General features: G+C 47.7%; 1 protein-coding gene across 1 annotated transcript; it reads left to right on the top strand.

The window, feature by feature from the left end:
* The first annotated feature begins 5,013 nt into the window (after positions 1-5,013).
* On the top strand, positions 5,014-8,290 carry Sertad1 (SERTA domain containing 1). The gene is made up of 2 exons (XM_004670399.2): positions 5,014-5,127; positions 7,196-8,290. Exon 2 carries the CDS (start codon positions 7,196-7,198, stop codon positions 7,904-7,906), a length of 711 nt encoding a protein of 236 aa, XP_004670456.2. The 5' UTR covers positions 5,014-5,127; the 3' UTR covers positions 7,907-8,290.
* The last annotated feature ends 15,852 nt before the right edge of the window (positions 8,291-24,142 follow it).

Raw genomic sequence — 24,142 nt, 5'->3', positions numbered from 1 at the left:
GTGTGTGTGTGTGTGTGTGTGTGTGTGTGTGTGTCCGCATTCGCACGCGTGCGCTGTTTTTTGGTATTTTTGTTTGTTTCTTTGTTTTTCGATGTAGGGTTTCACTCTAGTCCAGGCTGACCTGAAATTCACTTTGTAGTCTCAGGGTGTCCTCAAACTCATGGCGATCCTTCCACCTCTGCCTCCCAAGTGCTGGGATTAAAGGCGTGTGCCACCACACCTGGCTACTTACTTTCTTTCTTTCTTTTACATTTTATTTATTTATTTGAGACAGAGAGAGGGAGAGAGTGAGTGAGGATGGGCGTGCCAGGGCCTCCAGCCACTGTAAATGAACTCCAGACACATGCGCCCCCATGTGCATCTGGCTTACATAGGACCTGGAGAATCAAACTGGGGTCCTTAGGCTTTGCAGGCATACGCCTTAACAGCTAAGCCATCTCTCCAGCCCTGTGTGTTGGTTTTTCGAGGTAGGGTCTCACTCTAGTCCCGGCTGACCTGAAATTTACTATATATCGTCTCAGGTGGTCTTCAACCTCCCTGAATCCTCCTACCTCTGTCTGTCAAGTGCTGGGATTAAAGGTGTGTGCCACCATGCCTGGCTCCACTTTTAAGTACTTAAATGTCAGGCTGCAGAGATGATTTAACGGTTAAGGCATTTGTCTGCCAAAGGAGTTAGGTTCGTTCCCCAGGACCTACATTAGTCAGATGCACAAGGTGGTACATGCATCTGGAGTTTGTTTGCAGTGGCTAAAAGCCCTGGTGCACCCATTCTCTCTCTCTTTCTCTTTCTCAAATAAATAAAGTATTTTTAAAAATCAGCTGGGCATGGTGATGCACACCTTTAATCCCAACACTCAGGAGGCAGAGATAGAAGGATTGCTGCAAGTTCGAGGCCATCCTGAGAGACTACATAGTGAATTCCAGGTCAGCCTGGGCTAAAGCAAGGCCCTACCAAAATAAAATAAAATAAAATGTCACCTCTTAAAGAACTCCTTTACTTTCCCCAAAGTTGCACATCCATACTACCCTTTTATTCTGTTTTATTTTGTATTTATTTAGTTAATTGTTGTTTTAAATATTTAATTAATTTATTTGAGAAACAGAGAGAGAGGCAGAGATAGAGATAATGGGCACCCCGAAACCCCCAGCCACTGCAAACGAACTCCAGATACATAAGCCACCTTGTGTACCTGGCTTACATGGGTACTAGGGCTTCAAACCTGGGTTCTTTAGCTTTGCAGGAAACCACTGTTCAACTATCTCTCCAGTCCTTTTTCTTTTTTTTTTCTTTTTTTTAAGTAAGGTATCATTCGAGCCCAGGCCTACCTGGAATTCACTCTTAGCCTCAGGCTGATCCTCCTATCTCAGCCTCCAGAGTACTGGGATCCAAGGGGCACACCACCATGCCCAGATTATTTGGGTTTTCAGACAGGGTCTCATGTAGTCTGGCTGTCCTTAAGCTTGCTACGTACCCAAAGCTGGCCGGGAACCCCAGACCCTCCAGCTATCATCTCTCCAGTGCTAGGATTATAGATATCTAACGTCTTCCTTGACTGACTTTATATACGCTATTGTTGTTGTTATTATTATTTTTATTTTGGATTTTTTTTAAATATTTTTTGTTCATTATTGATTTATTTATTTGAGAGCGACAGACACAGAGAGAAAGACAGATAGAGGGAGAGAGAGAGAATGGGCGCGCCAGGGCTTCCAGCCACTGCAAACGAACTCCAGACGCGTGCGCCCCCTTGTGCATCTGGCTAACGTGGGACCTGGGGAACCGAGCCTCGAACTGGGGTCCTTAGGCTTCACAGGCAAGCGCTTAACCGCTAAGCCATCTCTCCAGCCCTTATTTTGGATTTTTTGAGGTAGGGTCTCACTCTTGCCCAGGCTGGCCTGGAATTCACTATGTAGTCTCAGGGTGGCCTCGAACTCATGGCAATCCTCTTACCTCTGCCTCCTGAGTGCTGGGATTAAAGGTGTGCATCCGCTCTACAATTTATTCATTCATTTGAATTTGAGGCAAGGACTTGCTCTGTAGTCCAACCTGGCCTCCAGCTCTCTAGAGCCTCCTGGTATTACAGGTGTCAGCCATTATCTCTGGCTAAACTTCTTTTTCTCTCTCCACCCTCTCCCCTGACCCACAGGAGCACAGGCTGAGGTCTATGCAAAGCTCTCATACTGACTGCATACAGCCATGCCTGTCCTTAACAGCTGGTTAAATAGTGCATCTTAGTCAAATGACTCCTATAATCTACTCAGTGTGGAGTGTGGAGTGGGCCACTTCCAGATTCCAAGTTATTTATTATTTTATTTTATTTATTTGAGAGAGAGAGAGAGAGAGGAAGAGGCAGAGAGGAAGGCAGAGAGGAAGACAGAATGAGTGCACCAGGACCTCTAGTCACTGTAAATGAACTCCAGATTCATGTGCCACCTTATGCATCTGAATTACATGGGTACTGGGGAATTGAACCTGGGCCCTTAGGCTTCACAGGCAAGTCCCTTAACCGCTAAGCCATTTCTCCAGCCTAGACTCCTGGTTTTTATATAGACAGGGTGCGTAGTGTAGGCTGGCCCTGAGCTCCTGATCTTCCTGCATCCCCCTTCTGCATGCTGGGATAGGAGCAGGCCACCATGACCATTTTTTTAAAAACTTTTCATTGACAGCTTCCATAAGTGTAGACAATAAAACCATGATAATTCCCTCGCTCCACTCCCATTCCCCTATCAAATCCACCCTCCACTGAATCACCTCCCCCTTCCAATTAGTCTCTTTTTTTTTCGATTTATTTTACTTATTTGAGAGAGAGAGATAGAAAAAGGCAGATAGAGAGCAAGTGAGAGAGAATGGGCATGCCAGGGCCTTCAGGCACTCCGGACACATGTGCCACCTTGTGCATCTGGCTTATGTGGGTCCTGAGGAATCAAACCTGAGTCCTTTGGCTTTGCAGGCAAATGCCTTAACCACTAAGCTATCTCTCCAGCCTGTCTCTCTTTTACTTTGTTGTCATCATCTTTTCCTCTTATTATGCAGGTCTTGTGTAGGCAGTGTAAGGCACTGGGAGGTCACAGATATCAAAGCCATTTTATGTTTGGAAGAGTGCATTGTAAGCAATCCTACCCATGGCCTTCTTTTGCCAGGCTGTGAAACTGGGCAATTAGGTGGATTTACCTGCAGGAACAGGATCCTGGCTCAAATTAGCATATTATTCTCCCTCTCCCTCTCTCTCTCTTTATTTTATTTTTGCAAATTAGGGTCTCACTCTGGCCCTGGCTGACCTGAAACTCACTCTGTAGTCCTAGGCTGGCTGTCAACTCTAAACAATCATACCTCTGCCTCCCAGGTGCTGGGATTAAAGGTGTGCACTAACACGCCCTGCTCCATGTTAGGCTCTTTCTACCTTAACCCAGAGGCCAACAAGCCATTACTACTCGTCTTATGAGAAAATTCAAGCACATAAACAAAATAAAAGAATAAAGTCAGGCTGGAGAGAGATGGATTAGCGGTTAAGGCGTTTGCCTGAAAAGCCAAAGGACTTCAGTTTGATTCCCCAGGCCCCACGTAAGCCAGATGCACTGTACTTTTCTTACCTCAGTCCTGAGTGCTGGGTCTAAAGACGCACACCCTACCCGGCAGCTTTCAGCAAACATCTAGTAAGATTATTACTTGGGCTGGGCAAGGTGAGTATGCTTTTAATCCCTTTACTTCTTTTGGTTTTTCAGGGTAGGGTCTTGCTCTAAACTAGGCTGACCTGGAATTCACTATGCAGTACCAGGCTGGCCTCAAACTCATGGCGATCCTTCTACCTCTGCCCCCCAAGTGCTGGGCTTAAAGGGTGTGCCACCACACACTCAATTTTATTTTATTTTTTAATTTTGGAGACAGAATCTTATTTTGCAGCCCAGGCTGGCATGCAACTCATCATGTAGCCCAGGCTGGCCTCAAATTCGTAGTAATCCTCCTGCCTCAGTCTCGCCAGTGCTGCCTGGCAAGAAACTGAGATTCTAAGGGATTAAAACAGTGGTCCAAGGTCACATAGCTACTTAGGGACCAATGTCTATAATGTGACCCCAATGACATTCCATCCCCACCTCACTCTTGGCTTTAATTACAACTGAGTTCAGCTTTAGCTAAGACTGGCATAGGACGACCTTAAATTTTTTTTTTTTTTTTTGGTTTTTCGAGGTAGGGTCTCACTCTAGCTGAGGCTGACCTGGAATTCACTATATAATCTCAGGGTGGCCATGAGCTCATGGCGATCCTCCTACCTCCGCCTCCCGAGTGGTTGGGATTAAAGGTGAGTGCCACCACGCCAGGCTCTAAATAAACTTTTTTAAATTTATTTTTAAGGTAGTATCTTGCTCTAGTGCAGGCTGACCTGGAATTCACTATTGAGTCTGGAGTTGGCTTCGAACTTATGGCGATCCTCCTACCTCTGCCTCCTGAGTGCTGTGATTAAAGGCGTAAACCACCATGCCCGGCGGATTAACATTTTTCTTTAAATTATTTTCTGTCGTTTGATTTCTTGAGGTAAAGTCTCACTCTAGCTCAGACTGACCTGGAATTCACTCTGTATTCTCAGGGTGGCCTCGAACTCACGGCGATCCTCCTACCTCTGCTGTGATTAAAAGGTGTGTGCCACCACGCCCGCCGTTTTTCTTTAAATTTTAACTTTCTCAAGATTTAATAGACTTTGTACGTCTCGCGGGGGGGGGGGGGGAGGAGGTCAAGCATCTTTCCCAAGGTCACACATCCAGTTAAGAGACCTGTACTTTGAAACGTCAAAAAGCCTCCCCCTACCTGTCACTCGCACCCACCAGCGCGGGGCCCCTCCCCTCCGGCAGCCGCCCGGGCGTGCGTCTTGAAGCCAATCACGTCACCTCTTGGCCCCGCCCCACCGAGGCTGCGCTCATCACCGCCCAAGGGCCAATCACGGTTGAGAGGGGGCGTGGCCGCCACGCGAGTGGGCGGGGTCTCAGAGTAGTCTAGAGTCTGTAGTCGTGCGCCCGAGTCAGAACGGCGTCTCCAGAGCCCGGCGCCGCTTGCAGAAGGATGCTGCCTCCTGCCGCTTCCTGATTGGCTGCGGGCGGCTCTGTCTTTGTTCTGATTGGCAGCGAGTGATCTGGGTATGTAAATGAGGGTTTTTTTTTTTTAAAGGAGCGACTTGAGGGGTTTAGCGACAGCCCGGGGTGTTGGGTTTCCGCGGTTCTGCTGCGGGGTGTGGGGGACGGGGGAGAAGGCTTCTCGGGATCGGGATACCGGAGGCTGGGCTGTTACGTGCCCGCCCGTCCGCCCTGGGCCGGGTTGTGGGTGAATCACACCGGGAGCCCGAGAAGAAGGGGGCGGAGGCGCCGGCTCCCTGGCTCCGGCTGCGTGACTCACCCGCCCCCGCCGCCACGGGAGGAGCCGCCTCCTCCTCCGCCTTCCGGAAGCCCCCCGGGGGAGGTTCGGGGGGGCCCCGGCTGCTCGGGTCCCGCAGGGGTGCCGTGGGGGGGGGGAAGCCTGAGCGGGATGTCGGGGACCGGAGCCCCCGGGGCTAGGGGGTACGGGCACCGCTAGGGGGCGCGGGGAGCCCGAGGGGGCGGAGCCTGGGTGGGGGTGCTGCATTCCTGCGGTTCGGGACTCCCCGGCCCAGGGACACCGTTTTTTGTTTTGTTTTGTTTTGTTTGTTTGTTTGTTTTTTGAGTCGGGTCATCCTCCTGTTGGACAGAGTCCCAGGAACTTGGGCCCTGAAGTCTAACCCTAACCCTCCCCCACAAACACGATGATCCGACTAAGGGATCCGGCGGGGCAGGATGGGGGGAGTGTGGATTCTCAAAGTTCATCATGTCAGTTTCCTGTCCATTTTCTTCTCGCTGGGGTCAGTTCTGAATGGCACCGAATTCTTCGGCTTGTCTGTGGAAGGCTAACCCAAGCCGTCCGCAATCGCGGGGTCCTCGCCGCACTCCTGGTATATCCACCCCAAAGGGATCGCTTTTCTCCCTCCCCGCTGTCAGTCTTCCTCCAGGCAGATCTTTCTGGATACATCGTTAGCTCGCAACTCAGCTCAGGATCAATTCCCCCCCCCACACACACACACCCGCCCTTCAGTGACTCCTGTCCGCCGCCACACTGAATTTGCACGTTCCCTGTCCCTGCCTGTGCCTCCTCCTGCCTGCTCCCCACCCCCACTCCACTCCAGCCCTGTCACTCTGTGTGCCAGCCACACTGCTGGGTTGTTTTTTTTTGTTTTTTTTTTTTTTTGTTTTTTTCCTTGAGTTCAGGCTTACCCAGGCTCTGAGTCTTTCTTTGCCTTGGTGGTGGCTCGCTGTGTCCCCAACGCTGTGCCCTTCCTTCTTCCAGTGGCTGACACCTTATAGACATCAGGGCTCTGTAGTTATGTCACCTCCTTACAGGAACTTTCCCCAACCATCTCCAAGAAGGTATCTTTCCATCACCATGTGTATACCCAGTACTACTGAATCACATAAAATAGCTACTTTTCTGCATTAAAAGGTTACCTGGGCGTGGCGTCACAGGCCTGTAATCCCAGAGCCAGAATGGCTGAGGTAGGAAGATCATGGTTCGAAGCCAGCCTGGGGCTACAGTGTGAGACTGTCTCAAAAAATAAAAACAAAAACAAGCGGGTGTGGCGGTATACTCCTTTAATCCCAGCAATCTGGAGGCTGAATTAGGAGGATCACTTGTGAGTGTGAGGCCAGCCTGAGGCTACAGAGCGAGTTCTAAGTCAGCCTGGACTAGAGTGAGACTTTACCTCAAAATAAATAAATAAAGACAAGTAACATTTACAATTATTTTTTAAAAAGCACTTATTAATAAGTACTAATTACCACTTAACTAGAAGTATTGCAAGTGCTTTTTGTTTATTTCACTTAATCCTTAAAAACAACTCATAAAGTAGCTATCCATACCTCAGAAGTTTCCTTGAGAGGCCTAAGTAAAATCTAGCATCAATGGTGCACACCTGTAATCCTAGAACTCTGGAAGTGGATGCAAGATCTAACGTTCAAGGTCATCCTTGGCTCTGTAGAAAATTTGAGGCCAGCCTGAACTACATGAGACCCTGCCTCAGAAAAGCTAGGCTCAGAAAGGTCAGGTGACTGGCCAAAATCCTGCTGATAGCAGGTGTCATAGCCCGGGTGTGAGGGAGTGTTTTGCTTTTTCCATGACCGGCTGGTTCTTTCCTCTCTGCAGATGATGCTAAGCAAGGGTCTGAAGCGCAAGCGGGAGGAGGAGGAGGAGGAAGCCCTGGCAGTAGATACCTGGTGGCTAGATCCAGGCCACCCAGCAGTGGCACAGGCTGCCCCAGCGGTGGCCTCCAGCTCCCTCTTTGACCTCTCCGTGCTGAAACTCCACCACAGCCTCCGGCAGAGTGAGCCCGATCTGCGACACCTGGTGCTGGTGGTGAACACGCTGCGGCGTATCCAGGAGTCCATGACGCCCCCAACTACCCTGCCACCTGTGCCCAACCCGCCTGCTGCCCCCAGCGTGGCCGATAACCTGCTGGCCAGCTCCGATGTCGCCCTCTCAGCCTCGGTGGCCAGTCTTTTGGAGGATCTGAGCCATATCGAGGGCCTAAATCAGGTCCCCCAACCCCTGGCAGATGAAGGGCCACCGGGCCGTCCTGTTGGGGGTGCCCCAGCCAGCCTGGGTGCCTTAGACCTGCTAGGCCCAGCCACCGGCTGTCTGTTGGACGACGGGCTGGAGGGACTGTTTGAGGACATTGATACGTCCATGTATGACAGTGAACTTTGGGTACCACCCTCGGAGGGCCTCAAACCCGGGCCTGAGAACGGGCCAGGAAAGGAGGAAACTCCAGAGTTGGACGAGGCTGAGCTGGACTACCTCATGGACGTGCTGGTGGGCACACAGGCATTGGAGCGGCCACCAGGACCAGGGCGCTGACCTCTTAGGGCTGGCATGGTTGTGTAGCATCTGAGCTGAGCCTGGTGGCTGAAATCAACCCACTATGGCCAGACAGTTGGTTTTTCCTCGCCATTCAGAGTAAGGCTGGAGCTACTTCCTGGAGGCAGAATCCAGTCTTTGGCAACTTCACGTCCACCCTCTTTTCTCTGGGTTGGTGAAGATAAATCTGCCTTTGACCCCTACTGGTGGAATGACAGAGCCTGGTGGCTACTGTGTGGTTCTGGCCAGGCCAGGCCCCCAGGTAGGACTGAAATCCCTGGGCTATTCCATCCCTGATGTGGAGAGAGACATCAGTGTTTTTTGTTGTTGTTGTTTGTTTTGTTTTGTTTTTTAAATTAAAACCAGCTTTGGAAAAATCTGAAATCTTTGTCCTTCTTTGGTTCTGGGCTAAATGCGAGGGTGAAACGTTTACTGTACCAGGTTCATTTCATCCTGTGACACCCCACAGGTGGTTCTCCTTTTACAGTTGAGCAAACTCCCAAAGCTATTCCTGAAAACATACAGATTTCAAATCAATCATGACGTTCACTTTCTGCATTAATGCCTTGATCAGTGTTACAACTGGACAAACTCCCCAGAATATGGTTTGGTTTCCATAGTGTGTGTGTATGCGTATGCTATTTAAAAAAAAAAAATCTAGAAAGCCAGACATACACGTTTATCCCCAGCACTTGGGAGGCAGTGGTAGGAGGTTCACTCTGAGTTCCAGAACAGTTTAGGTTTACAGAGTGAGCTCCAAGTCAGCCTGGCCTAGAGTGTGACCCTACCTTGAAAAAACAGCAAAAATAAAGTGAATCTAGCCAGGCAAGGTGGCCCACACCTGCAGTCCCAGCACTTGGGAGGATCAGGGCTAACCTGTAATACAGTTTAAGGGCTACATGATATCCTAGCTCCAAAAGAAAAAAAGTATATATTATTGAGATATATATATCATGTATCATATATATATATATATATATATATATATATATATATCCACTCTCTGCAAAGGGCAGCTTTGAGGAAGGCGATCTCCAAAGTGAAGCCGGTGGACAGGGCAGGCAGGCAGCTGGGTTTCCTTCTAGAAGGAATCCAGGCCCGGGCAGGCCAGGGCCACCTGCCCAGCCGTGCGCAGCTTGGAGGAGCCGGGTGTCTGCAGCCGCCCCCGCGGTCCAGCCGCATTCCTGGCCGCGCTGGGCGGGGCCGCGCTGCACACTCACAGGCCTGGCACGGGCCCGGGGGGACCCGGGCTGCGTCCTTCCTGGGGAGGCGGAGTCGGGGCCGTGGGGGCGGGGCGGGGCTCTCCGAGGGAGGGGACGGAGACACGGAAACTGCAGGGAGCCGAGGCCCCGAGGGTGTGGAGACGCAGAGTACGGGGAGCCGAGCGCAGTCGTCCCTCTCCCACCCCCTGAGGAGGGGCCCCCCCCCGTGGGGCGGGGCGGGGCGCAGCGCTGCCGGGCGGCTTCCTGCTGGTGCGGAGGAAGCTGTGCCCATTTCTGGAAGTCGCGGGCGGCCCGGAGAAGGGAGTGGACACGGCCGCCTAGGGTCCTGCAGGTGCTGGACCTCAAGGCCTCCCTTTCTCCTCGGGGGTCTCCCCCTGCCCCACCCCCTAGATCACCGGGCGCAGACTGGGGACCGTGACCGAGAACTTGGGAGTCGCGGGCTGCACTCTCCAGCGCCCCCTGCTGCACAGCCTGGGAATCTGAGATGTCGCAGAGCTCTGTCCAGTGTGTGTGTGTGTGGGGGGGGCGTCTCTTTTTTTTTTTTTTTTAAGTGTTTTCTTTATTAGAGAGAGAGAGAGAGAGAATGGGCGCGCCAGGGCCTCCAGCCACTGAAAACGAACTATAGACGCATGCGCCACCTTGTGCATCTGGCTTAAGTACGTCCTGGGGACTTGAACCTGGGTCCTTTTGCTTTGCAGGCAAACGCCTTAACCTCCAGCCCCTCTGCTTTTTTTTATTTTTTCACTTTTCAAGGTACGGCCTCTCTTTAGCCCAGGCTGACCTGCAACTCGCTCTGTAGTCTCAGGTGGCTTTGAACTCACGGTGATCCTCCTACCTCTGCCTCTCAAATGCTGGGATTAAATGCACGTGCCACCAAGCTCTGCCCCTTGCTTATTTTTTAAAAACTGTTTTCAGTTTATCCTCTCTCTTCCTAAGTGTTCATCTATTCATGTGTGTGCTGTGTGCATGGGCACACCAGGGTCGCTTGCTGCTACAGAGACCTGTCTAGCATTACATGGGTGGCTAGGGAATTGAACCCCAGCCAACAGGCTTTGCAATCAAGCAGTTTTCACTTATTTTTATTATTATTTATTTATTTGACAGAGAAAGAGGGAGAGAGAATGGGCGTGCCAGGGCCTCCATCCATTGCAAACAAACTCCAGATGCGTGCACCCCCTTGTCATCTGGCTAACTTGGGTCCTGGAGAGTCAAACCTAGGTCCTTTGGCTTTGCAGGCAAATGCCTTAACCACTAAGCCATCCCTCCAGCCCCAGTCAAGCATTTTTAACTACTGAGCCACCACCCCTCTTTTCTTTTCTTTCTTTCTTTTTTTTTTTTTCAGGTAGGGTCTCTCTCTAGCCCAGGCTGACCTGGAACTCATTCTGTAGTCCCAGGCTGGCCTCAAACTCACAGCAATCTGCCTAACCTCTGCCTCCCGAGTGCTGGGTTTATGGCTAGCATTTGGTCTTTTGCCACCATACCTGGGTCGTCTTTTTCTTTGTTGAGGCACTCATATAGCCCAGGTTAGCCTCAGTCTCATTATGCAGCTGAAGTTGGCATTGAACTTCTGATCTTCCTCCTGCTTCCACCTCCTAACTGCTGGGATTGCACCAAGGTGTCACCAAATTGAGTAGATTTTACAAAGTAGCCCAATCTGGTCTTAATCTCTTTTGTTTGTTTATTTGTTGGAAGGGAGGGATTTATTGAAGCTTACTAATAAATAAATAAATAATTATTAAAATAATTCTTAAAAGCCAGGTGTGGTACTGCCTTTAATCCCAGAATTTTGAAGGCCCAGGTAGGAAGATTGCCATGAGTTCGAGGCCAACCTGAGCCTACATAGTGAATTCCAGTCTGTCTGGGTTATAGCAAGACCCTACCTGGGGGGAAAAAAAAATAAAACAAAGGTAGCAGGAAGCAAGGAAAAGATGGCCAAGGATGGTGCCTCACAGTCTTCCTGGTGTCAGAGAAGAGAAGTGTGTTGGTGGTTGGGACGCTGGCCGCCCAGGCCTGAATACACTAAGGCTCTGTGAAGAGAAGTGAGGCCTGTGCTCAGCACGGAATGTTGTGGGCCCAAGAATCTGCTGGCTGAGGGCGTGTGGCCTCCTGGGACAACACACTAGAGTCCACCCAACCATTCCAGGATCAGATGAGAGGCGAGACAGGAACAGGGCCTCTGACACAAGTCCATCACAAACCTAAACCTCAGAGGGATGGACGGGACCAGGGCCATGCTTTTGTGCAAGATACTTGTCCCTTTGTCCAGGCCCTTATCTCTGCCTGCTACTGAGCCTGCCATCCAGGCTCTTGTCGCTATCTTGCGACTGCGCAGTGCCCACTCTGTACAACTGTGTACCTTAGGGACACTGGGGACCGGAACTACAGGCTGCTCAATCACAGAGAACATGTTGCAAAAATGTAATGATGCTCAGAGATGCTTTTGGAGCCATGAGGGGTGAGTGTGTTTGTGTTTGTGTGTGTGTGTGTTTTGGTCTTTCGAAGTAGGGTCTCACTCTAGCCCAGGCTGACCTGGAATTCACTATGTAGTCTCAAGGTGGCCTGGAACTCACGGTGATCCTCCTACCTCTGCCTCTGAGTGTTGGGATTAAAGGTGTGCGCCACCATGTACAGCTATTTTTTTTTCTTTTTTCCAGCTACTTTTTTTTTTTTTTTTTGGTTTTTCGAGGTAGGGTCACACTTTAGCTCAGGCTGACCTGGAATTCACTATGGAGTCTCAGGGTGGCCTCGAACTCTTGGCGATCCTCCTACCTCTGCCTCCCGAGTGCTGGGATTAAAGGCGTGCGCCACCACGCCCGGCTTCCAGCTACTTTTTTTAAGAGTTATTTTTATTTATTTATTTGAGTCAGAGAGAGGGAGAGAAAGAGAGAGAGAGAGGGAGAATGGGCACGCCTCCAGCCACTGCAAACGAACTCCAGATGCATGCGCCACCATATGCATCTGGTTTACATGGGACCTATAGAGAATCGAACCTGGGTCCTTAGGCTTCATAGGCAAGCGCCTTAACCGCTAAGCCATCTCTCCAGCACCCCCCTTACCGCCCCCGGCTGCTTTTATGTTGAGACACAGTGTTGCCTCAAATTCTTCCCTGCCTCAGCCTCCTGTGTAGCGGGTCTTACGTACTTGTGCCACCAACTCTGGCTTCTGCCACTCTGGGGCTGTGTGACTTGTAGGTGAAGAATTTAACTCTCTGGGCCTGCCAGCTCTCGAGTGAAGTGGGACAGTTGCCAATTCCTCTCACGAGGCTGCTTTTCCAGAGAATAGGGGAGCGGCCTTCGCAAGGGCTCAGGAAGGCTGCATACCTTACTTACGTCGTCAGGGGTCTACAGCCATCCAGGCATGTCAGTTGAGGAGGGAGGGGACGTGGCTGGAATGAGAAGGAATGTCACAGTGATGGGAACAGAAGGGAGATCTGCAGGGGCCAGTGGGGATGTTGCAGTCAGGTTCCCACTGCTGGCAGAAATCACCCGACCAAGAGCAGCTTGTGGGAAGAAAGGTTTATTTGGGCTTACAGACTTGAGGGGAAGCTCCACGGTGGCAGGGGGAAATGATGGCATGAGCACAGGGTGGACATCATCCCCTGGCCAACATCAGGTGGACAACAGGAACAGGAGAGTGTGCCAAACACTGGCAAGGGGACGCTGGCTATAAAACCCATAATCCCCCCACCCCACCTCAACAACTCTGCCTCCAGGAGGTGTTAATTTCCAATTGCTATCAGCTGGGAAGACTAGCATTCAGAATACCTAAATTTATGGGGGACACCTAAATCAAACCATCATTGGGGTCTGCATAGTGGGGGAAGGGTGTGAGGTTACAACTCAGGAGCCTCTAGGAAAGCACAGATCTACCCAAGGGAAGGGAAGGGTGACAAAGAGACACAACAGAGGGCTGGACAGTTGGCTTGGTGGTTCTTGCCTGCAACACCAGAGAACCCAGGTTCGATTCCCTAGGACCCACATGAGCCAGGTGCATAAAGTGGCACATGCATCTGGAGTTGCAGTGAACAAAAGTACCCATTCTTGGGCTGGAGAGATTGCTTCATGGTTAAGGCGTTTGCCTGTGAAGCCAAAGGACCCAGGTTCAATTCCCCAGGACCCATGTAAGCCAGCTGCACAAGAGGGCACGTGCGTCTGGAGTTTGTTTGCAGTGGCTAGAGGCCCTGGTGCGCTCATTCTCTCTCTATCTGTCTCTCTTTTCTCTCTACTTACAAATAAATAAATAATTTTTTAAGTGCCCATTGTCTCTTTTCTCTCAAATATAACTAAAAAAAAAAAAAAGGCCAGGCATGGTACTGCACACCTTTAATCCCAGCACTTGGGAGGCAGGGGTAGGAGGATTGCCAAGAGTTCAAGGACACCCTACCCTGAGAGTACATAGTGAATTCCAGGTCAGCCTGGGTTCCACTAGGGTTCTACTCTACCTTGAAAAGCCAAAAAAAAAAAAAAAAAAAAAAAAAAAAAAGGGCTGGAGATATGGCTTAGGGGTTAAGCCCTTACCTATGAAGCCTAAGGACCCCGGTTCGAGGCTTGATTCCCCAGTACCCACATTAGCCAGATGCACAAGGGGGCACACGCATCTGGAGTTCGTTTGCAGTGTGCAGTGGCTGCAGGCCCTGGCACACCCATTCTCTCTCTCTCTGCCTCTTTCTCTCTCTGACACTCTCAAATTAAAAAAAAAAAAAAAAAAAAGACACAACTGAGGGCGTTGTCACTAGACAGGCTGTGGGACTCAAGATATGAAGGAGGGGTCTCCAAGAAGGCTCAAAACTCTAGTAGCAGGGATGGAGAGATGACTTAGCAGTTAAAGCACTTTCCTGCAAAGCCAAAGGACCCAGGTTCAATTCTCCAGGACCCACATAAGCCAGTTACACAAGGTGGTACATGCATCTGGAGTTCATCTGCAGTGGGTGAGGGCCCTGGCACGCCCATCCTCTCTCTTTCTATCTGCCCCCTTTTCTCTGTCTCTCTCTCTCTCAAAAAACGGGGGGGGGGGGCGGCTAGAGAGATGGCTTACTGGTTAAGGTGTTTGCTACAAAGCCAAACAACTCAGGTTCGATTCCCAGAACCCAGATGCATAAGGTGGCACATACATCTGGAGTTTGTTTGCAGTGGCTAGAGGCCCTGGTGCACCCATTCTGTCTTTCTCCTCTCTCTCTCTCTCTTTCTGTATGTCAAATTAATAAATAATAAAATAAAGCCAGGCATGGTGACACACACCTTTAATCCCAGCACTCGGGAGGCAGAGGTAGGAGGATCGCCATGAGTTCAAGGCCAACTTGAGACTCCAGAGTGAATTCCAGGTCAGTCTGAGCTACAGTGAAACCCTACCTCGAACCTCCCCCCACAAAAAATTTAAAAACACTCGAGTAGCAGTCTAGGGGATATTAGGATCAGCAGATACTAACCAGAAGTCTTAGGGGTACAGAGGCCAGGGAGGGACACTGTGGGTGTGAGAAGCTGGGGGACTCATAGGTGAAGGCTGAGAAGGTGCCAAGACCATGGCACTGGGCTCTTCCCAGAGAGTCAGAGGGCAGAAGAGGACCTAAGGGTGAGGAATAGGATGATGTCAGTGGGCCTGGGCTGGGCTGGGCAGGCTGAGGCTCCTGCTTGGCTCAGGGTCGGAAGAGGGTGGTCCCAGGAGAGTCACTTCCACCTCCTCTCCCAACCCCGCAGGATGTCCTGTGTTTACGGAGGTGGCCTGGGCGACTGCTACCCCATAAACTCAGTTTTCCCACAGGGTGAGGGAAGCAAAATGAGAGAGAGACAGAAAGAGAGGTAAAGGGAATAGGCAAGGAATAAGGACAGAGAGAAAGAGGAATCAAGACTTAGACAGACACAGAGAGGAACTCCATGCATGATAAAATTCTCATGGCAAACCACAAAAGGGATTTTGTCCTTGTACAAAAGAGGACAGCCCAGTGGCACATGCCTATAATCTCAACAATGGGGTGGGGTAGCTGAGGCAGGAAGATTAAAAGTCCAAGGACAGGGGCTGGAGAGATGGCTTAGCAGCTAAAGTGCTTACTTGCAAAGCCAAAGACCCCAGGTTCAATTCCCCAGGACCCACATAAGCCAGATACCCAAGATGGCGCATGCATCTGGAGTTTGTTTACTGTGGCTGAAGGCATGGCATGTCCATTCTTCCTCCCCTTCTCTCTCTCTCATCTGCCTCTTTCTACCTGTCTGTCAAATAAATAAAAATGAAATGAAATGAAAGTTCAAGGCCAGCTTGAGCTACAAAAGTGGACCCTGAATCAATCACAAAGACTTCTAGTATCAAATATTTTTGTTGGCTGGGTGTGGTGGCACACCCCTTTAATCCCGGCATTGGGAAGGCAGAAGTAGGAGGATCACCATAAATTTAAGGTAACCCTGAGATTACATAGTGAAATCTAGGTCTCCCTGGGTTAGAGTGAAACCCTACCTCAAAAAACCAATATATAGGGCTGGAGAGATGGCTTAGCAGTTAAGTGCTTACCTGTGAAGTATAATGACCCTGGTTCAAGGCTTGGTTCCCAAGCATCCACGTAAGCCAGATGCACAAGGTGGCACATGCATCTGGAGTTCATTTGCAGTGACTGGAGGGCCTGGGGCACCCACTGTCTCTTTCTCTCAAATAAATAAATAATTAATACTTTTAAATACACACATACACACACACACACACACACACACACACACACACACAAATACATATTCATTTGTTTGGAGGTTTGTTTTTTTTTTTTTTCCGAGGTAGGGTCTCACTGCATCCCAGGCTGACCTGGAATTCACTCTGTAGTCTCAGGGTGGCCTCGAACTCACAGCAATCCTCCTACCTCTGCCTCCCCAGTGCTGGGATTAAAGGCGTGCGCCACCACGCCCGGCTGGAGTTTTTTTTAAGCCACAGTCAATCTCTGATTGTGGTAGTTTTAAAATGCATTTTATTTTATTTTATTTATTTGCAAGCAGACAAAAATAGAGAGAAGAGAGACAGACAGAGAATGGGTGTGCTGGGACCTTCAGCCACTGCAAATGAACTCCAAATGCATGTTACCACTTGAAGAAAAAAGAAAAGCACACGTATAAGGAACCTGGAAAAAAACAAATAATACTCAAATACTAGTTAACACAAGACAGCAAAGGTAAAACCAGAAGAAATACAAAAAAAAAAAGGGCAAAAATAAATACACACTTTTCAATAATATCTCTTAATATCAATGGCCTCAGTGACCCAACCAAAAGACACAGGTTTGCAGACTGGGTTAAACAGCAGGATCCTTCAAATTTGTTGACTCCAAGAAACTCACCTTTCTACAAAGGATGGATACTATCTTAGAGTGAAAGGTTATAAAACAGTGTTTCAAGCAAATGGCCCTAGAAAACAAGCAGGGGTTGCTATCCTAATATCTGACAAGGTAGACTTCAGTCCAACATTAGTCAAGAAAGATAAGAAAGGTGACTTTATATTGATTAAAGGCACACTCCATCAGGAGGACATTACAATCCTAAACATATATGCACCTAACATGGGGGCTCCCAAATTCATCAAACAAACGCTAGTAGAACTAAGGTCACAGACAACGTCAAGCACAGTTGTAGTGGGTGACTTTAACACCCCACTCTCATCAATTGACAGGTCATCCCAGAAAAAAATAAACAGAGAGGCATCTGGATTAAATCAGGTCATAGAAGAAATGGACCTAACAGATATATAGAGGACATTTCATCCAAATGCTGCAGAATATACAATCTTTTCAGCAGCACATGGAACATTCTCTAAAATAGACCATAAATTAGGGCACAAGGCAAATCTTAACAAATACAGGAAAATTGAAATAATTCTTTCCATTCTATCTGACCACAATAGAATCAAACTATAAATCAATAGCAAGAAAAGCTATAGAGCATACACAAAATCATGGAAACTAAACAATACACTACTAAATGATGAATGGGTCAATGAAGAAATCAAGAAGGAAATTTAAAAACTTCATAGAGTCAAATGATAATGAGAACATAACATACCAAAACCTTTGGAATACAATGATGGCAGTCCTAAGAGGTAAATTTATAGCTTTAAGTGCCTATATTAAGAAATTAGAAACTGGGCGTGGTGGCACACACCTTTAATCCTAGCACTCGGGAGGCAGAGGTAGATGAATCGCCATGAGTTCGAGGCCACCCTGAGACTACATAGTGAATTTCAGGTCAGCCTGTACTACAGTAAGAACCTACCTCAAGAAACCAAAAAAAAAAAAAAAAAAAAAAAAATAGAGCTTGGTATGGTGGTGTATGCCTTTAATCCCAGCAATCAGAAGGCAGAGGTAGGAGGATCACCACGAGTTTGAGGCCACTCTGAGGCTACATAGTGAATTCCAGGTCATTCTGAGCTAGAGTGAGACCCTACCTTGAAAAACAAAAAACCAAAACCAACAAAAAGTAAGAAATTAGAAAGGTCTCAAGTAAATGACCTAATGCTTCACCTTAAAGCCTTGGAAAAAGAAGAGCAAGGCAAACCTAAAATCAGAAGACAGAAAAAAATAATAAAGTCTAGGGCAGAAATTAATGAAATTGAAACCAAAAAAAAAAAGAAGAAATCCAAAGAATCAATGAAACAAAGAGTTAGTTCTTTGAAAGGATAAACAAGATTGATAAACCCTTAGCAAATCTGACCAAAAGAAAGAGAGAAGAGACACAAATTAATAAAATTAGAGATGAAATAGGCAACATCACAACAGATACCAGAGAAATTCAAAAAATCATAGGGACATACTATAAAAACATATATGCTACTAATTATGAAAATCTGAAAGAAATGGATGATTTCCTTGATTTTTATATGACCAATTTAAATTAAATCAAGTTGAGATTAATCACTTAAATAGACCTATAATAAGTATGGAGATCCAAGCAGTTATCAAAAATCTCTCAACTAAGAAAAGTCCAGGCCAAGATGGATTCACTGCTGAATTTTACCAGACCTTCAGGGAAGAACTAACACCATTGCTTCTTAATCTTTTCCATAAAATAGAAAAAGAAGGAATCCTACCAAACTCCTTCTACGAAGCCAGCATCACCCTGATACCAAAACCAGGCAAAGATAGAACAAAAAAAGAAAATTACAGACCAATCTCCCTCATGAACATAGATGCAAAAATTCTCAACAAAATATTGGCAAACAATACAAGAACATATCAGAAAGATCATTGACCTCAACCAAGCAGGATTTATCCCAGAGATGCAGGGGTGGTTCAACATACGCAAATTGATAAATGTAATACATTATATAAATGGACTGAAAGACAAAAATCACATGATCATCTCATTAGATGCAGTAAAAGCATTTGACAAAATCCAACACCCCTTCATGATAAAAGTCCTACAGAGACTGGGAATAGAAGGAACATATCTCAATATAATAGAGGCTATTTATGATAAGCTTTAGCCAACATATTACTAAATGGAAAATAACTGGAAGCTTTTCCACTAAAATCAGGAACAAGACAAGGGTGTCCACTGTCCCCACTTTAATTTAATGTAGTACTGGAAGTCTTAGCCATAGCAATAAGGCAAGAGATGCACATAAAAGGGATACAAATTGGAAGGAAGAGATCAAGTTATCATTATTTGCAGATGACATGATTCTATACATAAAGGACCCTAAAGACTCTACCAGCAAACTGTTAGAGCTGATAAACACCTATAGCCATGTAGCAGGATACAAAATAAACACACAGAAATCAGTAGCCTTCCTATATGCTAACAATAAGCACACAGAGGTTGAAATCAGAGAATCACTCCCATTCACAATTGCATCAAAGAAAATAAAGTACCTAAGAATAAACCTAACCAAGGAAGTGAAGGATCTCTACAATGAAAACTATAAAACACTCAAGCGAGAAATTGCAGATCCTGGATCAGAAGAATCAATATTGTGAAAATGGCAATCTTACCAAAAGCAATCTACACATTTAGTGCAATCCCCGTCAAAATTCCAATGGCATTCTTCACGAAAATAGAAAAAACAATCCAAAAATTCATTTGGAATCACAAAAAATCTCGAACATCTGAAACAATACTGAGCAACAAAATGAAGTCTGGTGGTATCACCATACCTGATTTTAACCTATACTAGAGAGCCAGAGTAACAAAAACAGTGTGGTACTGGCACAAAAACAGACATATAGATCAATGGAACAGAATAGAGGACCCAGGTGTAAGTCCAGGTAGCTATAGCCACCTGATATTCGATAAAAATATCAAACATATTCACTGGAGAAAAGACAGCCTCTTCAGCAAGTGGTGCTGAGAAAACTGGATATATATCTGTAGAAGGAAGAAAATAGATCCTTCTCTCTCTCCATGCACAAAAATTCAGTTCAAATGGATTAAAGACCTTAACATCAGACCTGAAACTCTGAAACTGCTAGAGGAAAAAGTAGGGGAAACCCTTCAACATGTTGGTCTTGGCAAAGACTTTCTGAATACAACCCCAATTGCTCAGGCAATAAAACCACAGATTAACCACTGGGACCTCATGAAATTACAAAGATTTTGTACTGCAAAGGACACTGTGAATAAAGCAAAGAGCAACCTACAGAATGGGAAAAAATCTTCGCCAGCTATACATCTAATAGAGGATTAATATCTAGGATATACAAAGAAATCAAAAAATTAAATAATAATAAACCAAAAAAGCCAGTTAAAAAAATGGACTATGGAACTAAATAGAGAGTTCTCAAATAAGAAATACAGACGGCACATAAGCATCTAAAAAATGTTCTACATCCCTAGTCATCAGGGAAATGCAGATTAAAACTACATTGAGATTCTATCTCACTCCTGTCAGATTGGCTACCATCATGAAAACAAATGACCATAAATGCTGGTGAGGATGCGGAAAAAGAGGAACCCTTCTACACTGTTGGTGGGAATGCAATCTGGTCCAGCCATTGTGGAAATCAGTGTGGAAGTTCCTAAGACAACTAAAAATTGATCTACCATATGACCCAGCTATAGCACTCCTGGACATATATCCTAAGGACTCATCTCACTACCTTAGAGATACTTGCTCAACCATGTTTATTGCCACTCAATCACAATAGCTGGGAAATGGAACCAGCCTAGATGTCCCTCAGCTGATGAGTGGATAATGAAGATGTGGCACATTTATACAATGGAGTTCTACTCAGCAGTAAAGAAAAATGAAGTTATGAAATTTGCAGGAAAATGGGTTGGATCTAGAAAGTATTATACTAAGTGAGGTAACCCAGGCCCAGAAAGCGAAGCGCCACATGTTCTCTCTCATATGTGGATACTAGCTACAGATGATTGGGCTTCTGTGAGTCGGAAGAAAACTCAGTAGCAAAGGCCAGTAAGCTAGAGATATAAAGAAGAGAAAGGAAGGGAGGGTGTACTTAATAGGATGGTATTGTATATATGTAGGTAGAAGAATAGATTAATGGGGGTGAAAAGGCCTAAGTGAGGTCAGGGGAAGGGAATGAGTAAAGGAAAGGTGGAGGGAGGACAATCAAAAATCTAAGAGGAGGGCTGGAGAGATGGCTTAGCGGTTAAGCGCTTGCCCGTGAAGCCTAAGGACCCTGGTTAGAGGCTCAATTCCCCAGGACCCGTGTTAGCCAGATGCACAAGGGGGCGCACGCGTCTGGAGTCCGTTTGCAGGGGCTAGAGGCCCTGGCGCACCCATTCTCTCTCTCTCTCTCCCTCTCCCTCACCCTCTTTCTCTCTGTCTGTTGCTCTTAAATAAATAAATAAAAATAAACAAAAATAAATTAAAAAAAAATCTAAGAGGATATAAATAAATCATATGGAAACCTACTTTTTAGGACAATGGAACACTCAGGAGCCATAAATTGTTGCTAGAAAATTTTCAGTGCCAGGGGTGGGATACCTTCCAGTGAGTTGCTGGCCAGGGAGGTCCCTGATGCCCCCAAAACATTACAGTTCATTGCCGAGGCCCTTAGTTTCCCACCAGGAATAGATGGTAAGACCCTATTGCGGAAGACACCACATACTATTTTTTGTTTTGTTCTGTTTTTCCAAGGTAGGGTCTCACTCTGGCTCAGGCTGACCTGGGATTCACCATGTAGTCTCAGGTTGGCCTCGAACCCATGGCAATCCTCCCACCTCTGCCTCCCAAGTGCACCACCACGCCCGGCTTTCCCATCCATTTTCTTTTAGACAGTCTCGTGTAGCCCTGGGGTGGGGGGTAGCCTTGAACGTGCTATCTACGTAGACAAAGAGAGCCTTGGGCCTCGGTTTGCTGACCCTCCCAAGCGCTGACATTACAGGCGTGTGCCAGCAGGTCTGGCTCTCGCCTTCTCTTGTCCTTTATCTCTGCACAGAGAGAGACTTTCAGTCCACTCTAGCCTGGCCTGCAGCTCTGGCCCTTTCCACCCTCAACCCCTGAGGAGCACAGTTGTGCTGTTTTCACAGGACTGGGGATTGACCTCAGCTCCTTGTGCATGCTAAGCAAACACTGAGCCGTGCTCAGAACCTCCACAGCTCAGTTCTGTGTCGTCTCTAGCACAGCTGCCCAAGTCCCAGTTTCAAAGAGCAATCATGGTGTCACACACATTGCCTACTCTGGAGGTCGAAGCAAGAGGAACAGGAGTCCTACGCTGCCAAGCCAGATGCCCAAGGTGGCACATGTATCTGGAGTTCGTCTGCAGCGGTTGGAGGCCCCGATGCACCCATTGTCTCTATCTGCCTCTTTCTTTCTCTCTCTCTCTCTCTCAAATAAATGAATAATTTTTAAACATTTATTTGAGAGTGTATGTGCGCTAGAGAGAAAGAGGCAGATACAGAGAGAAAATGGGCACGCCAGGGCCTCCAGCCACTGCAAACAAACTCCAGATGCATGTGCCACCTTGGGCATCTGGCTTATGTGGGTCCTGGGGAATTGAACCTGGGTCCTTTTGCTTTGCAGGCAAATGCCTTAACCACTAAGCCGTCTCTCCAGCCCCCACCCCCTTTTTTTTGAAGTAAGGTCTCACTGTAGCCCAGACTGACCTAGAATTCACTATATAGTCTCCCAGTGGCCTTAAACTCACAGTGATCCTCCTACCTCTGTCTCCTGAGTGCTGGGATGAAAGGTGCTCCCCACCATACCCGGCCTTGAGACAGGATCTTATGTAGCCCAGACTGGCCTTGAACTCACTATGTAGCTGAGGGTGATCTTGAACTCCTGACCATCCAACCTCCACCTCCCAAGTGCTGGGATTACCAGCGTGAGCTACTGTGGCCCCGGCATTGTAAATGTTTATTGAATAAACAAATGGATGCTTAAGTGGATGAGAGAGAGAATATTGGGGTCTTAGGCCATCAGTAGGTTTCCTACCCTCCCCAGCCCCCTGTACTACCTCTTCCAGCCTCCCAGGAGTAGGGTGCTGGCTGGGTTCAGGCCACACCCCAGTGCTGGTGGCTGCCAGGCCTGAAAGGCATTTCTCAGAGCTCAGCACATTCCTTCCTTCCCTGGTGTTCAGAGTGGGCAGGGGCATTTCACAGAGGAAGGGGGTGGCCCCCCGCATTCTGGGATCTTGCCATCCTGTTTCTAGCCCCTATACCCTCTGCGTAGGCCCAGAGCCTTCCATGTAGAATGGGGGAAGGGTCCAAGCAGGGAACACCCGAATGGGTATGAGGGGCCAGGGTGCAGCCCTAGGTCGTGGCTGGACAATGGGGCAGAAGCTGCTGACTTGAGCTTTGGGGGTAATCCCCCAGCCTCATCCCAGCGCCGGCTCCGGGCCTCAGCTCAGAGAGCTGTGAGCGTCCGAAGCAGTATCTTGCGGGTGTGTGGGGCATGTGGGGTTATCTGTGTTTCCTCTGCCACCCCCTGGGATCTGGTGAGTCAGGGGCAGGTTGGGGGGGCTGGACCAGGGGGTGGTGGAGCAGGGTGTGAGGCCTTGAGACCGTGGCTGGAAAACTGGGCAAGTCAGGTTACTAGGTTTCCATTGGTGAAATGTAGGTCTCTGGGGTCCAGAACTGAATTTGAGGTCAAGTTCCCTCACCTCCTGGCCATAAACCTACAAATTAGATGTAATTATGAGACATCACTGGCGGTCTAGGATAGAACTTGGGTCAAATAGCATGAATGTCTCCAAACAGCAAGTTCATTAAATAGAAGAGGGAGTTCTGCTATCTTTAAAAAAAGGGGGGGGTTCAAAAGTTCCTTAAGACCAGGGATGGTGGCATATATGCCTTTAATACCCGCACTCAAAAGGCAAAGGTAGGAGGATCACTGCTGTGAGTTTGAGGCCAGCCTGAGACTACATAGTGAATTCCAGGTCCGCCTGAGCTAGAGCGAGACCCTATCTCTAAAAACCAAAAAGAAATAAAAATAAAAAATCAAGTCCCTCGAGAGGCCTAGCCAGCTCTCTAATTTGGGTAATGTAATCAAAACATAGTGTATTGTATGTATGTGTGTATTTTATTTTTATGTATTTATTTATTTATTTTCAAAAATTCACTATGTAGTCTCAGGCTGGCCTTGAACTCAAGGAGATCCTCCTACCTCTGCCTCCGGAGTGCTGGGATTAAAGGCGTGCGCCACCACACCTCCTGGCCAAAATTGCTTTTAAGCAGCATTTGCTCAGGGCCAGTTGATGTTTTTCCCTGTTATTTTATCCATGTTGTACTTTTTTTTTTTTTGAAACAGGGTCTTAGATAGGTCTCAAACTTGTCAGTCCTCCTGCCTCAGCTCCCCAAGTGCTAAGATTATAGGTGTTTACCACCCCCCTCTTCCACCAGCAGACCTGGGTTCAGTTCCCAAGCTGCCCACGTAAGCCAGACACAGAAAGTGGTGCAGGAATCTAGCGTTCCCTGACTCTGGCAAGAGGCCCCGGCACACCCATACACATGCAAGTAAATAAATAAATACATTTTAAAGCTTTAAAAAACTCTTATGAAGCCTGGCTGGTGGCGCACGCCTTTAATCCCAGCACTCTGGAGGCAGAGGTGGGTGGATCGTCTTGAGTTCGAGGCCACCCTGAGACTAC

This window comes from Jaculus jaculus, chromosome 14 (assembly GCF_020740685.1).
Source record: "Jaculus jaculus isolate mJacJac1 chromosome 14, mJacJac1.mat.Y.cur, whole genome shotgun sequence".
NCBI lineage: Eukaryota > Metazoa > Chordata > Mammalia > Rodentia > Dipodidae > Jaculus > Jaculus jaculus.
Note: the sequence above shows the minus strand (reverse complement) of the source record. Positions and strands in the feature narration are given on the sequence as shown.

Coding starts and splice junctions, on each gene's coding strand:
- Sertad1 (XM_004670399.2), top strand. CDS start 7,196: ATGATGCTAAGCAAGGGTCTGAAGCGCAAGCGGGAGGAGGAGGAGGAG.